Source organism: Pagrus major, chromosome 18, assembly GCF_040436345.1.
Source record: "Pagrus major chromosome 18, Pma_NU_1.0".
In the NCBI taxonomy this organism is placed as follows: domain Eukaryota; kingdom Metazoa; phylum Chordata; class Actinopteri; order Spariformes; family Sparidae; genus Pagrus; species Pagrus major.
This window is the reverse complement of record NC_133232.1, coordinates 8303394-8321701: the sequence shown is the minus strand read 5'-3', so window position 1 is coordinate 8321701 and position 18308 is coordinate 8303394. Positions and strand designations below refer to the sequence as shown.

The 18308-nt window shown below is 39.8% G+C and overlaps 1 protein-coding gene across 1 annotated transcript in view; it reads right to left on the bottom strand.

The window, feature by feature from the left end:
• Nucleotides 1-18308, bottom strand: part of htr4 (5-hydroxytryptamine receptor 4) — a 32193-nt gene that overhangs the window by 6139 nt on the left and 7746 nt on the right. The window contains exon 2 of the mRNA XM_073487565.1: nucleotides 16833-17033. Coding sequence (XP_073343666.1) covers nucleotides 16833-17033 — 201 coding nt within the window. The remainder of the gene's footprint in view (nucleotides 1-16832; nucleotides 17034-18308) is intronic.

Below are 18308 nucleotides of genomic sequence, written 5' to 3'. Positions count from 1 at the left end.
ATATCAGTTCACATGCTAAAACATATTTGATTTTGTGATTTTCACATGTGAAGAGGAAAATTTCACATTCGACATTCTTTTATTTTCACATGTTTAAAATGTTGGGTCACGTGTAAAAACTAAAAAGGTATGAATTTGTGTAATTCACATGTGAAAATTGACAATTTCACACGTGGAATAACAATCAATTACCAGTCCTTGTTCACATGTGATATCATTTTCTTTTCACATGTGAAAATATTTCATTCATATCAGATTTCCCATGTGACATATTCATAGCGTAGCTCTGTCATGTGATGAATCTGGTCAGTACAAACTACAACAGTTTAGGGACACTTTTTAAGCCTGTAAGTGATTGTTTGATACTCAAATTATATTTATTTGCTGTGGAAATAACTTTGCACTTTGCTTCACTCACTCTGACCTGGATGTGTCTCTTCTATTATCCACTTTCTTCTCTTTTTCAACAAACACTATGTTTTCTCTCTTCGATGCCAAAAGGCTGAGCAGCTTTGATTTTAAAACCCTTTGTCTTTGTCAGTGAATGAAATCCTGTGATCCTGTCCAACAGGATTATCTTCACAAAAAAAGAATGAAAACTTTTTAATGCATATTTCTCTTTGTGCATCTACATCTGTCTCACTTTACTTGTAACTTACTCAACACCACACATCCGCTCTGACTTTGTTGCCAGAGTGTGTGTGTGTGTGTGTGTGTGTGTGTGTGTGTGTGTGTGAAGATGATATCAGACACTGCAGCAGGAATTCACAGCTTGCTGTTGAGCAGTGATATCGCTCAAGAGACGCTGGTGCTGAACTGGATGAGTGGAATCGCATGGATGACAGAGAAATACTATGAATGAGTGTAGAGAGAGGGATGAGGGCAAAAAGAGGGGGAGAAGAGATAGGCGAGAAGAGGAAAACAGGAAGAGAGAAGGAGTGAAGGAGTGAAGGAAGGCAAGAAACAGAAAAAGGAAGAGGAGGATAATAAATGAGGGAGACGTGGATTAATCCCTCCGCATGAAAGGTCAAATGACAGATGCTCCGTTGCTTTGTGTAACAAATCCTCTACACCTGCAATTTACCTGGCAGGGTCAATGACTGTGTGTGTGTGTGTGTGTGTGTGTGTGTGTGTGTGTGTGTGTGTGTGTGTGTGTGTGTGTGTGTGTGTGTGTGTGTGTGTGTGTGTGCCTGTGGAGAACTCTGATCTGTTCCAGTATGATAGGAAACAGATGAAGTCGACCAACTGAGACACTCAGACCTCCATTGCCCTCTAACCTGATGTGTCTATGTTTGTGTGTGTGTGTGTGTGTGTGTGTGTGTGTGTGTGTGTGTGTGTGTGTGTGTGTGTGTGTGTGTTCGTACCAGTCTGCTTCTGTGTCTATTTGTGTATGTGTGTGTTTTTATCGTGTGTGTGCATCTGTGTCACACTTCAGCTGGTTTATGATTTTCTATATGTGTTCATGTGGTCACAGAGCTGCACTGAGCTGTGTGTGAATATACAGTGTGTGAGTGTACTGCATCCGTCTTCATTACTTTACTTGTTAAAATAATAACAAATGATAATATATAATAAAAGTAAATATAATAAACATATTAATCTCTTTTAAAAAGTTTATTCTTTCTATTCTTGGAATTGGTATTTTGATGAAGAGGTGTTTTTAATGACTTTGTCCTCTGTTCAGGTTAAGGTTGGGTTGGAATAACATAATGTGACCAAGCTCTATGACCTAAAAAGAATAATAACAGTATAGCCCTGCTAAATCCAACAAAACTAAGAGGAGATTGAGGGAGCTGCCAATCACAGTGCAGTCTGTTCACTCCCACACAGTCTTGTGAAGAGGCGACATTAGTGAAAACACCTGTGTTTTCACCAGACCATGGGGGTGTCGAGGCTTTAAACAGTGAAGAAATTTCATAAGACACACTCTTAAAGGTTTTCCACACTGTATGCAGCCTGCCCAGCACCAAACAACAGACAGACGTTATTAACTAGTTGGTGAAGAAAGCGGGACTTCTAGCAGCTAAAGAGCTAGATATTTTTTCCCTGGAGTTGTTGGAGGATATAATGTTAGCAGGTAACATTTCTGCAAACTATAGATTCGTCCAAGGTGGCATATCACATTCACATATTATTATATTAGCTGACTCACATCAGGAGGCAGGTGGCGATATAACAGCCAACAAGGCTGCCAAACAGCCGACCACAGATCCAGTCACACTGCTGGATATTTTTAAGGACACCTGGGGATGTTTCCAGCTGTTTTTGTGTTGATGAAGAAAGTCTCTATTTCATCTCCATCTGTGATCGTGGTGATCAAAACAGGTATTTTAAGCCAAATCATGTTGTTTTCATCACCCTAACCAAGTGGTTTTTGTGCCCAAACCTAACCAGAGCATAAGCATCACAAATAGAAAATTCAACCTTAAAGAATGTTAAGTTGAAACGTATCTGTGTTTTTGTAGAAACGTACTTAGCGAACATTTATTCCGGCGACTATATGATGTGCCATGATTGGTAAAAATGGGAGCCTTGGACGTAACTGTGGTTTACAGAAACGTTAACCGTCCCAAAGTCCTCAAGAACATGATTAATGGAGCTTTGAAACTTTACTTGATTAATCACAAGAATGATGTACAAAGTTTAATTATATGATAACCGATTTTGAAGTTGCAGCTTTTCTCTGAATGTCTGAGTCCCAAGCTCATCCTCCCCACGGCAGCTGAATATACACATTTTTATAACCTTTGCTTTCCCTCGGAAGCTCTGCAGCAGCAGTATTAAAGCTAATCCAGTTTATCCCATCGTCACTCACTGTTGATATTTTGCAGCCTCCCCTGCCGGCTCCTACCTCATTACCTGCTGACGGTGCGTGGCATTTCACAGCCATCAGTAATTTGGAGAGGCTGTGTATACTGTGTGTGGTCTGCATATGCTGTGGCATTCAATAAAGGTCAGGAGACCCTCTTTTATTTGAATTGCCAAAATAGTCGCGTTGAAAAGGTTGCTAATGGATTCTTTAAGTGTGGAAGTGGAGGTCTGAATGACACAACCCCCACCCCCCCCCCAGAGTCTGCAGCACAAGTCTGAATTCTTCCTTTGTCCCAATACACAAACACACACAGGCACAAAGGCACAGTATGCATGCACACCCCCAGATGTTTGAATCTGTGCAAAGAAGCGATGGTATGCATAGATTCACAAAGGTACACGCTCACACATTCACACATGCACTCACTCACACACACATGAACCTGCAGATTAGAAGCAGACGTGGCTCGGGTGAATGGCAGGATGTTTCTTAATGGTCCCCGTTTCCTTTTGATCTACAAAACATTTCTCTGTTTATGTCTGACATTTTTAATCAGACATTATTTAGATGGAAGCTGATTTCTGAAAACAGCCAAACCCAAAGAATGCTGCTGTATTCCACGTTCACACGCTGCTGCGAGTCAACGCACTCTCATTCCCAACTCGTCAAATACGGCAGCTTGGTCAGTGGCCTTACGTTTCAAACTATGACGCTCTACCTACCTCTCGAACGTCAGGTTTGCACCTGCAAATCACAATAATACACATGCAGTCTGGTAAGACTTTCAAAATAAAGCTTGCTGACATATTAGGACATTTGGACTGTTATTATTGCTGTCAGACGGTCATAGTTTGGTTTGGTTTATGCACCAAAACTACTTAGTAACATAACTTATATATGTGTAGAGAGATGTGGACTTATTCTGACTTGAACTCAGGTCGACCCAAGTCACTGTATTGATGACTTGCAATGACTTGAGACCTGATGACTCGAATGACATGTCTTTTCTCTGATCGCTTTGACTATTTAACACACAAGAGCACAACATCACAGTCCTGTTGGTGATGAGGTTTCTGTAGTCCAGCTGATCAGACTGATTTAAAACCACCTGGAGTGACGAGTAGATGCAATCAAATGCAGCACAGAGGAGCAGCACCACTCTGGGTGATAAGAATTAAAAACTACAGTCTCAGCCTGAAGAAACAGGGCCAGAATGGGATTGTGTCAAATACTTTATTACAGTGACTCAACAGTACTGCCCCGTCTTGTCAGTCATCAGCATCTGCAGACAGTCTTCAGTGAAATTTAATCATTATTGGCAGGTTGGTGGCAAACAATATGAGGGATGGCTCATGACATAAAAAAGGAGACATCTGGAATAAAATGCAGAATTGATACAGGCACCGTATCAAAGCAGAAAGCCATCAAGTACAATAGCTTTCATCATGTAAGAGGTTGTCTGAAGGTTTTCTAAAAGGCATTTGCTGTGAGGCTCAGTTTGTCCTTTTCCCTCGGATTGGATGACTTTGCTTCACTGTCTTCAGTCTGTTGTCTCTTTACAGTCACTCAGCCCACCTTCACTCCATTCATTCTATTTCTTCTCTATGCTACATGCACTGTGTTCTCTCTGAGTGAGAGAATGAGCCCTTTACATAATCGCTGTCATTTATTTTGTACTCCCTAGTGACTCTCATCTCCTCTTCTTGTCCTTTGTTGGTCTATTTACAGAACTCTTCTCTTCTTTAACACAATCATTTATGAGACAGTAATGTCACAGCACTATTCATCCTGCAAAACCTGCAAACACAACACACACATATCTACCACTAGTTTACATGTAAAATAATGTCCAATGATTTCTAACACTGATGATATTTTATGTTTAAATACGCACATGGGCTTTTCTAATTCAATATGTAATACTTTTGGTAAATCTCCAGAACAAAAAATCTGAACTTGTCAATGTTTTCTGATCAATTCTCTCATCAAAAAGAATGTTTTCACCTGTGATGTCTCCCCTTAAGTTGTGCAACATTTAAAACTGATTTATAAATTAAACCGAAACCAACTGACAAGCAATGAATATTATAATTTTGAAGCCAGGGAGCAGGTATCCACTTCTCTGGTTTTTAAATCCAGCCTTGACTTCAAAGAAAGTTACTTAAAAGTCAGTAACAGCATTGCTTTGGATTGAATTTTTAAGCATGAAATTGAACAAAATTTGTTATTTAGAAAAAAGAGATTCTTTTGACGAGTTAAAAATATTTCATTTTCTGAAACATTGCTGAAAAGTGCAATATGTAGGGATTGGCCCCCTGTTGAATTCATGCTCCAAACAACTCTAAACATAGCCGCTCACTGCTGCTAACTGTAGCTGCTGTTAGCTAGTTGACTCAGTGAGCAGTGCAGTTAGCAAATGGCCATATTAGCTGACTCTGTCCGGAATAGAGAGCTCGGAGCACCGGGGGGTGGACTATCATCTCTTGAGGCACAAAGTGGCTAGAGGCTATCTGGTTAGCATGCTTACTTCAATAGATGTCTTGGAAAATAACGTCAAAGCTGTTTTTTCTTCACATATTGTTCATAATTTATACTTTTTTAGAAACTTCTGAATCTTTTAAACGTATATTCTAATATACTGCACCTTTAAAAAGGGTCGTTGTAATGTGTGTTTGTATATTTTGTATTTATTAACAACAGGTTATACAAAATTCATTCAAGAATAATTTGATTCGACAACAGGAACTGTGTAATCATCAATATCAATATCTGTGGCTCCAAATGTGCGACCATGAAATGATATTTAAACTCGTCTCTGTCTCTTTATTTCTCGACCTATTATGTCACTACATGTCGCTCTCAGTTTTCCTGTGTTTCTGTCTCAGGCTAAACGTTAGCCTCTTCACTGAAAGCCTTTGTGTTGGAGCATCCTCCTCGTGGCAGTTCTGGTATTTTTAGTCTTAATTAATTTCCATTCCGCCCTTTTCAGCATCTTCAGCTTATTGTGGTTGAATGAGAAGCTTTATCCTGCAGCTGTTCACTTAATGTTCTATGTTCTCTCACTTTCTCTCTGTTTTCTTCTCCATTTCCCCTCCTTTTCTCTCACTATCCATCTCTTTTCTTTCACTTTCTCTGTCACATACACAAGCTTGTGTTGTCTTTCCGCCAAATTCCTATAGCAAGAAATACACCAGAGGCAACAGATGTTTCTTTTTCCGAGCACTAGGAGAATTAAGTGACGTTTCAAGATGCATCTTTTCCTCTGCTTTCAGCTTCTCTTTTTCAATTTGGTGTTTCAGTGTTTTTCTTTTGCCCTCTGACCTGCTTCAAGGTCTGTCAAGCAGAAAGTTACAAGAAGCCGAGACTCAATGGAGGAAAAAGGTTAAAAGTCTCTCTCACAGCAGACATTTTGACATATCACAGCAGGAAAAGCAGAGGTCTGTGATGGCTGAACTCTACAAAGCTGCTTCGATTTCAAGGTCGTGATATCGTTCATGCGGGCTCATGTCACAGTCATGGCTTACTGCAACACTTGAATCCAAAGGGCCCTGTTTATTGTGATTAGTAACACCTGGTTTTGCTGCAATGACACACAGTCAGACACACAAGTCAAAAAATGGGCCAGGATGAAAGCCTCCTGTCAGAATTCAAATGAAGGATCCAGGACGAGTCTAACAATATGTCTAAACACATCTGACAGAACAAATGGCCTCGAATTTCACTTGCACATAAACAAAACCTGAAGAGTATTTTTACGTTTATTTCTTATATTTGTGAGACAGTGATTGCGAGCGCTGCTAAAACGCAGTAGACATCAGGTGTCTGAGCTGCTGCTCAGCTGCTCTGAGTGGGCCAACTCTGGAGGCCAGACCTTCTGGAGGAATAAACACCAGGAGACACATCAGATTCTGCTCTCATCCACAGCTGTTTATCGACAGGAGGAGAGCTCAGAGATTACTTTTTAACTTTTGGGATTTATCTTCACTGACTGCAGCAGTGATCTGCGGAGGTGACCTCAATTTTCAGGTGTTTATGTTCTGTAATGTTGACTTGCTGACTGGAGCTGGAGGGGAAATTTACATTACTTAATGAATGTTGCAGAGAAGAGAAGGGGACAGAAGACAGAGAACCAGAATTGAAACACACAGACACAGACTCGCTAGCTTACGGTTAATGCAAACTAAAGTAAGCCGCCTGTTTCGTGAAATTTCCTTTGCTGCCGGTGAACACATCATTTAACAATTCCATTGCTGATGAAAATCTGTCTGAAGTGACTCAGGCATAAAGGTTTAGTGACAAGGTAATGTTGTTGAAGTTTGGTCTCGTTCACCGACTTCCTTCCTCACTCTCTGACTCTTTCCCAGAAGTCTTAGCAACAGGCGACCAAACATTTTAATGCAGAGATGTTTTATAATATATCTTTAAGTCCAAGTCCTAAACTTTGAGTCCTGAATCCTTCACAGGTCATCATGGACTACTCATCTAAAATTCTATTAGTGATACTAATAAATTCATAATGGTAAGAATAACACTCCATTTGAAGGATTCAGTGTCTTATCCATATATGACAAGGATGGGGGTTCAATGTCAAAGTGTCCTTGGGCAAGACACTGCACCCAAAATAGCTCCCTCAGTGTATGTATATGAAGAAAAAACTCAAAATCCATGTGATGTAAATGACTTCTACTCAGGGAATATCTTGCCACGATGCACCCGAGAAGACATGTTACTGATAAGGAGAAAAATCAAATTAAAAGAAGATAAGATATTAAAGTGAAATGTGTAAATAAGCAGACAAGATAAGATCCCTGGCTGAGTTTCCCCAACAGCTGATCGAGTCAAAATGATTAAGATCCTCACTTTGCTGCTCTGAAGCAAGAAGATGGCTGCCACCACCACAAACATGACAGACCTTATGTGACCCAGTGCAGGCTGATGCCATGTTGTGTTTTTGTAACACTCCATCAACAGCTCAACCGAGCATTCATTTTTGGGTCAGGAGGTACTTTCTACATATTGAAATCAGCAACAGTGTTTGACAGCCGTAAAAAATAAATAAAACGGTAAAATTACAGATGACAGTATTTATACGGATTATGAAATGTGCCAGAGATTTTTGTCATTTTGTTTTTGTGTACTTTTATGTTCAGGTTTCTCATTGTTTCCTTCTGTGTTTACGTTCTTTCTCTTCCAGCGAACAGATGCTTGCTGTCAGAGATTCATAATATACTTGGAAATATTTTTTTTTTTTTGGTTTCTATTGTCTTGTTTTGTTCCCTTCCCAGAAAAACTGTTTTATTCAGGAGGCTGGAAGCTACAAATGACATCCACAGCTGTCCTTAGTTTCTCTGTAAACATGTAGGAAGGGATTTTTCCATCAGCCTTTCACTCAGTTGTCACTAGAAATGTTGATGTGTTTTTGTTGTAAGAGCAGTACTTTATTTAAATGTTGCGTCATAAATCAGTCGAGCACATTCTCACCAAATCTAATTATCCTCTTAGTGGTGTTATTGATTGATTGTAAAAAAAAAAAATTATGAATCTCTTAAAATGAACAAGATATTGATTTGCTGGTGTAAAGAATAACAGTGTCTCCCACTGTCATTGAGGGTAATTTAATAAAAATTCAGGGGATATTTGTGGCTTTTGAGACAGTAGAAAGATGAGGTGATAATGTTGAATTTTGCAGAATACAGCATGACTCTTATCCATTGTTCCAAACAAGGTGGTACAGAAAGATGTGTTTTCAGAGGGGGGTATTTTCATATTTTGTGAGAAATGAATGTGAATACTGTCTCTAAATGAAGCATATTGAGCTCCTCCACCTTAAACTTCACTGAAGCAGGCTGTTAGGGGTTTATAGAGATTAACGATTCTTCTTAATCTGTGTTAATTGGCTGTTTCAGTGTGCTGCAAACAAACTGCTTTGCATTGCGAAGGTCAAACATTAAAATTTGAAGGCATCTTGAAAATTGAAGGAAGAGAGAGTTTCTTTTTGACTTCCTGTCAAGCTTTTGTGTCATCTGTACAGCTTCTCTAACCTCAAGGCTGCCAGCAACCACAGACACAAAAAATTGTACACATCAAGGAACCATATGGAGCCCAAAAGAGTCTTTTCATGTTGGCGGTTCAGGGGAATGAATTTGCAGATTGCAACAAAGGTGTAGCTCAGGAGGCATCCTTGAGGAACATCTTCATAAAGGTTTTCATGAATGCTGATGAAAGGCTCACCTAAGATTTATTATTTTCTAGAAAGGAAATCCAAGAAACACATGGCTGCGGAAACGGTAAACAACATCAGTATTGTAACTGTTCATCTCTGTTTGTCCCTCTCTCTTCCTCTCCTCTTCATATTATGAGTCATCTATGTTGCCTGATTCTGCTGACCTCTGCAGCCACGGTTAATATATTTCTGTTTGCTGTTGAAGGCTTACGCAGCTGCTTTTTTTGTGAATGGGACGCTAACTCTTTAGTGTTTAGTGAGTGCACTGCTAGCAGAGAAGAATTTCCACTCAATCAAATAAACTAAACTGCTACTGTTAAACTGCTAAAGTACTACTGCAACAGCCTGAACTCGACTGTACCCGACGTTGGTATTTTTGCTTATTGTGAGGTAATTTATTGGAGGATCTTCAAATGATTCATATCTCTATAATCTGTAAATCCTAAAATAAAAGGTTATGGATGTCAATAAACCATAATTGATCAAAATGTTGAAATTGTGTCAGAAATGGAAAAATCCAAAAATTGGTTATGCTTTTTCATTACATCTAAATGTAGAATGATGAATGAAATATTTCTAAACACTCTATAACTTATTTAAATTATGACTATTTCTGTCACTGACAACTATCAACTTGCCTCACCGCTGATCATCTGCCACTCATCAGTGCCGAGGCGCGTTGTCATCATCTTTTGTGTCACACGTAACATTACATAATGTGACATAACAAAAGTCTTAGCTTCCTGCTACATAAAGAATGAATCCTGTGACAATTTCTGGGCAATCCACTGGCGCCACTACCCCTTTGTGACATCATCATGCACCTAACATAAAGAAGTTGGAGACACAAGTCTGTGCATTCCAGAGTAAAACGAATGAAGGCTCTAACTATAATGGTTTTTACTTTACAAGATCATGTAAACAACAATCCTCAGTTTCTGACACAAAACTGTTTGCACCCTTACATGGTTGCAGGGCCCTAATCTCAAATTATCTGGGGTGCCTGTTACCCTCCCTGTGGTAAAGGTGTCCTCACCCTTGGCGTTTAACCCCTGTTGTTCCTATTGGGCAACCTCATCGCTCTAATTAGTGTGTTTTGCTCTAAGTTTGGCCCCTGGGACTTTCACTATGATTGGCAGAACTAAAACCCAACCACAGCCTGAACATGAGCCATGAACAGCCTGAGAGCTTCTGCCCTGAGGGGCTCAGTCACAGAACCAGGTTTTAGCTCCTTTAACGATCAATCATGTGTACTGTACAAATTTGCTGACACTACACAGTTTGAGATTTTTTGGATATATTTTTCCTACTGGCAACCATTGGCTCGTTTCCATCCCATTAATTTCAGTGCTGTATCAATCTCTTGAAACTTGCTAGAGTTGCACAAAGTCAACATGGGTGGAATTCCCACTGGGGACTGGGTTGGACATGTCCCTGTCATTCACCACTTCCAGTTTAAACCATGTTCTCCTGTCATCATATTCCAGAGAAGTTAAGCTTTGAGTCTATAGAAATGATGATATGCTTTTTACCCCCTGGGTCTTGGCACTAAGGTGACATAGAGGTTGGCCGACCCCTGCAGTTGATTGAACTTGTTGTAGATTGAAAGAAAGAAGTGTAAACAAAACTCAAGGTTGAAAAATCTACTTAAAATCTTCTGCATGTCTATCAGACCAATAAAAAAATCAATATTTCATTTTAGAACTGAACATCAATCACTTAATAATGCAGTACAGGGCTGCACTCTTTGCAGTACATAACTAAGATTTTATCTATCAAAAACAAAGTCAGATTTATTAAAGCCTGTGAATGTCATATTGAGTGGGGTAAAAAGTTGACCCAAAATTGAAAACAGTCATTATCGCCTCACCTCCATGGTGACTGAAAGTCAGGTGAAGTTTTGTAGTCCACCAAACTTTTCCAACCAATAAAAAAATAAAATGGCTCTGCACAGCTCGCGAAGCATAAACCAAGTTTCCAGAAGCCCCGAGATCCAAAATTGATTTGAAAAGACGTAATTTACACCCTTTTATTAAGGCAAAAACTTGTGTAGGTGCTAAGCTAAAAGTGTTAGCACGCAACCCATCAAAACTGGGTGGGTGCACTAACTCAATCACACGTCAAGGGTGTAAATAATGTATTTTCGGTTAGTTTTTTTTACGTTTTAAACCAAAACCCCAGCTACTTCAGTTGTTTAGCAGAATGCTGCAATGCTGACTGTGAAACTTCACCCAACTTTCCATCCATATAGGGGGGGTGAGTAGATAATGCCTGAAGTTTTTAGGTGAGCTTTTCCTATAAAGGACCACTGGACCTTTATTATTCATTGTGATGGATCATATAACTCAATGGGCTAAAACTGACAAATCACTGGACCTTTAAGGGTAAGAAAGTCATTGTAAGCTCAACGGCCAACAATGGATGTTGGCGAATGTTCCCTGGTTAAAAAAGGTTGAAAAATGTTTTTGTATGAAAGTAAGCTCTCTGTTTTTCTCTGTATTCTAAATCCATAATTCTTTGTTTGTGTGTCGCAGCGATAGTGGTTATCTCACCCAGGCAGATGAACTCCTAAACACAAAAAGTAGTTCTGGTTCCAAGTTATGGTAATGAAGGAGGATTACTGACAAATCCATTGTTAAATCTGTCAGCGCTTGTTTTAATCTGTGGTGCCTTTTGTTTCTGTTGTTCTGCACAGTGTGAGTGTTTTTATGTGTTTGTTGAGTATTTAAAATATCTAGCAGCACACACACTGTACTGTATAGATACACACACACACACACACACACACACACACACACACACACACACACACACACACACACAGTTAATCTGGGCTTTCTACCATATGGAAGTTCAGACTCTCTCTCTCATTTTGCCGTAACTGAGTGAGTGATAGTTTCATTAATTCTTGGTCTTATCCTGCAGTTTTACATAAGAACCAGCTTTCAGGCTCTCTGTCTGTCTGTCTGTCTGTCTGTCACTTTTAATACAACCACAAACATGGCTTACATTACATTAAAGTAAAACACTGGGTTGCTGATGCAGATGTTGTTGGTCTACTAATACATGTTCTTAAGATAATTACATTGTATCATAGCTTAGGAGCGCTTTTAATTATCTATGACACCACCAGACCACCATGTTAATTGGTAATTAGCACATTAGCATGCATCTTCGAAAGATATTGATTATACTTTAATTAATTTATTTTTTTATTCATGAGGATAGAAACATTGCGCAATAAACTTTCAAACAAGTTCTATTATGCATTGTGTTTTCTTCAGATGTATCAATTGTGGCATTTTTATTTAGCATTTGTATCCACCCTATCATCTATTTTGATTGTTTAGTAAAAAGGCTTTCAAGATATTGAGACCCAATCAACCCATCCTCATACCTTAAGGATTGAATAGGTCAATTGCCAGTGACTCTCATAGAACGTGCATGCTGCAGCATACCAGAGTTATTATTTGAAGCCAAACCACAATGTTTTCCTAAACCTAACCACATAGTTTTCTTGGCTAAATCTAACAAAGCTGCAAGTGTACAGTTGGTTCAGTACACTGCAACCGACAATGATACAGACGGTGATACTGGGTATCATACCAGGAACTCTTTTTTACAGTATAAGACCATAAATCAAAAACACAAATACTTGAATCTCCTGAATGCAGTTGAATAAGGGAAAAGTATCAACATCAGCAACATTGTTCTCAGTAGAAACCTCAAAATCAACAACAAAAGAAGGAGGCAATTACAGTAAGTGTAGGAGGGAGTTGCAGTCATTGTGATATGATTTACCGGGGAAAGGGACCACTTGGGGGTAATTAAGGGTTATTGCCTCACAATAAATTAGAAATGGAAGTTCCAGGATGCGGAGGCAGCTGTACGTATAGAAGCTCCTCTGGCCAGATAATTGAATGAAGAGCCCATTTCCTCCTTCATCCTGCTTAGCTTCGCATCTTTGGTTCGTCTAATTTGGAAATTGTTCTCGTGTTTGAGGTTCCCTGAGTGTCTACATTAAAAAATATCCCTGCATTCCTCCGGTTCGTCCCCTTCTCTTATTGTGGACACATTATTACTACATGAAAATCAGAAGATCACAGCAAATTTCCTGTCAGCATCCTCCACTGTTGTTTTACTTTAAAACTTCCCACGATTACATTCAGTGTAAACGTTCAGTTCATACATTTTTTCATGAGCTCCAACTTTTAGAAACTTCCGATAAATAAAGTTTCCTAAATTTTTTTCAGGCTTATAATATTGGAGCCTTTTTTGAAAAGTCACTGAGCACAAATCAGCTTGAGAAGTGAAAATAAAACAGTGATAAGACTGTGGCTTTCACTCACACCTGTTCCGCTCTGAGCATTGTCAGGTTTAGGTGAAGTTTTATCCAGCTGTCTGCATGATAAGGCTTGCCCTGTCTGGTCACACATCACAGGCTGCCACCCTCACTAAACATAAACTTTCCAACCAAGTCACAAGTGTGTTTACTGAGTAGCAAGCTCTTACATTCTTAAGAGAAGCAAAAATGCACATTTGATCCATAGTCTGACTCACCGGACATAGACTGTTTGCCATTTGGCGCCTTTTTCAGTCAGCATTCTCCTTCCTTCCACTATCTGCCTGTTACTGCTTTCAAGATCCCATCACTACAGGAGACAGCAAAAGGCCTCCAAGCTAGCAAACTGCATGCTGAAAAAGTTACCCTAACCTAACCTGAGCAACATGATGACAGAGCTAGCAGGCTAACCTGCCAACCAAGCTAACCCGTTGAAAGTGAGCTAACTAATTAACAAGTGATGACAACTTGATTTAATTCAGTCAGAGTGCTGAAGCGCAGTAAAGGTACAGCCTCCAAAACCACTGACTGTATATAAAGATCACAAATGTATTATTAGGACCTGGACACAACTAAGTTGCTCAGCCTTGATTCCAGTTGTGCCCAGTGGCCACTTTTGTTGCAGCTAAAAATTCCCCTGTGGCCCAAAGAACATTTTCCCAATAGACCACTATCATATAAGAGACGTCAATAAAACTGTTGACCAGACACCTCAAACTGTTTACAGGGTCATTTAATACCCTTTCTATAATGAATTTTTGATCCATGGAGGTTTTATATTTGTAAAACCTGTCTCAGGCCAAGAAAAGCAATTTAAAAATCTATGATGTCATCACAATGTGAGGTCTATGGGCAGGGCCAGCAGGACATACACTAATTATTGCTTTTTTTGGCATCAGGCAAGCAATTCTCATCAGACTGAAAAGGCGCCACCTTTGCTTTCACTATCTAGTGAAAGACCTCCCCCTAAAAAAGCCAAAGCATCCCTCGTCCCTTTCCATGTTAGCAGAAGTGGTTTCTGACATCTTAGGTCATTCTGACCATGCTGATGTATGTTCAAGCGTTCTTTTTTCTTATAAATTTAGTTTTAATCTGTTATTTGATGCTATAAAAAGGGTTGAAACATCATAAGTTGACAGCTGAGGCCTGAGGCAATAAAGTCAAGTGGGTGCATGGGTGGGTCCATATTGCGGCGCCCCTACCCAATCTCCGTTCTGCAGCCTCTTAATGATGTCACAAGCGTAACATGGTAGCACTCGTACTCTAGATATTTTGGCTTAGTTTTTGTGAGAGTGAGAGAAACAAGGAACTAGCTTGTTCACTTTGACATGCTAACGTTGTGGCCTGTCAGTGTTTACAGACTTCATGAAGCAATCATACAGGATGAAAACAGCTCTTAGTGCTCTAAGCTTGCTGCCACAGGCACACTGTGGCTGGCTGATGGGTGAGTTCACTTCCTTGTGTCTCAGCAGAAGTGAACCAATAAGACCTCTCAATAGGAATGATTTACACTCCTATACTGTATAAACAGCATGTGTATGACCTTTTGCGAGCCTGAGTGAATAACTTTTAAAGTGCTCCCTCTCACAGTTTGAATTGTCTGTTTTATTTACGTCTGCTGCTGTGCTGAAATTTGTCGGGTGCTGTAAATGCCAGAGTTTTTTTTTTTTTTTTCTTCTGTGTTGAAATGAATTCCATCAGTCTGGCTGCAGAGGCAGAAAAAAATATTTATCCAGTCTCCCTCTTCACACAATCTGTGCTATCAGTCTGGAAGTCCTCTCCCAAGTTAATATCAAATCCTTTAAAATGAGAGCCACTGCTTAAATCAGGTGACATCAAATTGCACTCTGCCTTGACTGACCCTTATATACACAGTGTGTTTCAGTCTTTTCTCAACTTTATGTGGTGGCAGAAAGATGTCGTTGTGAGATTTTGACGGTGTTCTACTAATACATCTTTTTCAGGGTTTGCTTACAAAATGTCAGTATTGCTAACTGTCTCCAAACCTCTTAAAATAAAACCAAAACTATTTACGAGACAAGATAACACCAGGGGGAGGCAGGAAATAGCATCTACGTTTTTTGTGAATCAGGTGAACTGACACTGTAAGCCTTCATGTACTGCAGATCCTGACCTCTAACCTGGGATAACTCATCCACACAACTACACATCAAGTCTGACTGATTCACTAAACCACCTCTCTAACCCATTACAACAGTGACACCACTGTGTCACACACAGATGTGTGTCAAGGCCTCACACTTGTCCAGTGTAACCCTGCAGATGAACAGTATTTCATGTCAGTGTGGTGGTGTGATTCTGTTGAGACAGATCATGAATAGAACATTGAAGAAACCTGTAAAATCTACAGTGACTTTTGTATTACAGATTTACACTTGACATTTCTTGCATTCACAACAATCAAAAGTTTTAAAAACCCTAAAATCGGCCCAGTTGGGAGAATAAATGTTAGCATTTTATGCATCTACAAATCATATCGATATGTTCACATTTGTATTGTACGTGTCATACGAACCATGACTGAGCTGACTTTCATAGTTATAGTTGGTAGGTGGAGGGGGTGGTGGTGGTGTCAAAGGTGGGCAAAGAGGTTGCCAAGCCAGAGACCACTATCTAAGACATTGACTCAACATCTGTAAAACCACATTTTTTCAGCTGTGTTCTTTCCTGCAACAAAGCAAGTTTTTAACGAGACGTCAGGACATCTCTGGCTGTGTTGTGGTGACAAGACCTGGTATTGTAAGCCAAAACCTGATCTTTTCCTAACCCTAACCAAGTGTTTTTTGTGCCTTACTTACCTGACCATAAGCACAGAGCTGTCACAACATAAAATTGAAAACTGAACCTAAAGAAAGGTAAAGCTGAAACATTAATAAATGTAAAGTTTCAACATATCTGTTGTTTGCAGAAATGTACACTCTTTTTTATCTGTATGAATGTAAAGACATGTTTACATTTGGATATCTTTTTCTTGCATTATATTTGTGGATTATTATTCTCAATATGATAAAATTGTTGCATGTATGTGGCAGGGCTGCTATGTAGCTTACGGCAGTATGGCACAATTAAGACCCTGTTGGTTACTGCAGGGTATCTAGTGTTTAGTATTCATCTTCTTCTTCTTTTTTTCTCTTCAATTACAGTTTTGTTGAACAGAGGCATGAAACAGGGAGGAAAAGATGCATGTACAAATTCACCTGGCCTAATGTGGACCTACTCAGAGATTGAGTATTTCAGATGAGGTGTTACTTCATCACCAAACAGGCAATATTTCTCTATAATTACCATTTTACACACAGCACAGACAAGCCTCCCCACACTTGAACATTACACAAAAAAAAAAAAATCACGTTAAGTATTTATAATGCAATATACATAGTCTTTCATGACAAATCAAACCTACACACATATGCACGGACACCAGAAAGTCTGACCTGTCCAGGGCGATGCAGCACAGGTGCAGTATGGACGCGGTGGTGAGCAGGACATCCAGCGAGGTCCGGACCAGGCAGAAGGTCTCGCCGTAGATCCAGTGCTGGTGGACCAGCTCGATGGCACCAAAGGGCATGACCAACACCGACACCAGCAAGTCGGCGAACGCCAGAGACACGATGAAGTAGTTGGTCTTGATTTTCCTGATGGAGAACAAATGACAGGAATGATTTGATCATTTGGAGATGGAATAACAAAATGCAGCAGCTTAATAATATATTTCAATATTCCACCAGCTTTGTGGCAACAGGTTGTGTTTGTTCCTTTCCTGTTTTAACATCCCCGTGCGCAAGCTGGGCTAGTTCTCACAGTTTGATTTTGCACAGAGCTCTGACCTCAACCACATCCAAAACCTTTGGGATGAACTGGAACACCGACTGTGCGGCCACTGTTGGACCTCACTGATGCTGAATAAAGAATGGGAGCAAATCTCTGCAGCCATGTTGGAAAATCTCTGTGTGGAGGCTGCTGAAGCAACATATTGATGCCCACGGTTTCCAAAGCACACACTCCGTATTCTTTGGAGCCACCTGAAAGGCGCAGTACCTCCGAAAATCAAAAATTCCATTTTTTTCGTCTTACCTGTAGTGTATTTATCCATCACTTTAAGCACCACAATCCCAGTTCCGTCTAGTTCCATTATAAATGAGAGAAAGCAGACAACTCTACGGCTGATATCTCCAAAACTCTGCAACTTACACCAAAATAATCTAGATAGATAAATGGCACTACATGTAAGAGGAAGAAATATATATTTTAGGTTTTTGGATGAACTGTCCCTTCAACTGTGTGTGTAGTACAGTAGGAGTAGTAGTGTGTGTTTTTTGCGTTGTGAAGCCACAAACAAAGGCACATTTATTCATATAGACCAAAATCCACGCAGTGAGGTTTGTATTTAGAGGGTCATATTTTATTTCATATCACTGATGTTCACCAGTTTGATTTCTTCTGCTAGTTTTGGAGGTGCAGGTTGTTGAAAAGAGGCCAGATGGATGTGTTCCTGTGCCTGTAACCATTAGCGTCTCGTACTGTCAGGGCAAGACTAATACCAGTAGGAAGTAATGTCCCATGTGGATATTTCCAGAGTGGCATGACATGCAGAGGACCAGAGGACTGCAGAGCTGAATGTCAGCCATGCCAGGAGGATGATGTAAATAATAGGATATAGTTGTAAAGTCGCCCACGCAAACGAGTTACAGTGTTTGCTACAACACATCTTCAGGTTTTGGATAGATTTTGGAAAGCGTTTTCAGCATATCTACCCCTCCATTTTATACACTACATGGAAATTCCTTCATTTTAGCCATTTTGGAGAGATTCCACACAAAAACGAATGCGTATGTACACTGGTAAGAACGTTTACACATCAACCTGAAATGTGGTACACTTGTGGACAGGAAGTGAGGGAAATGTAAATA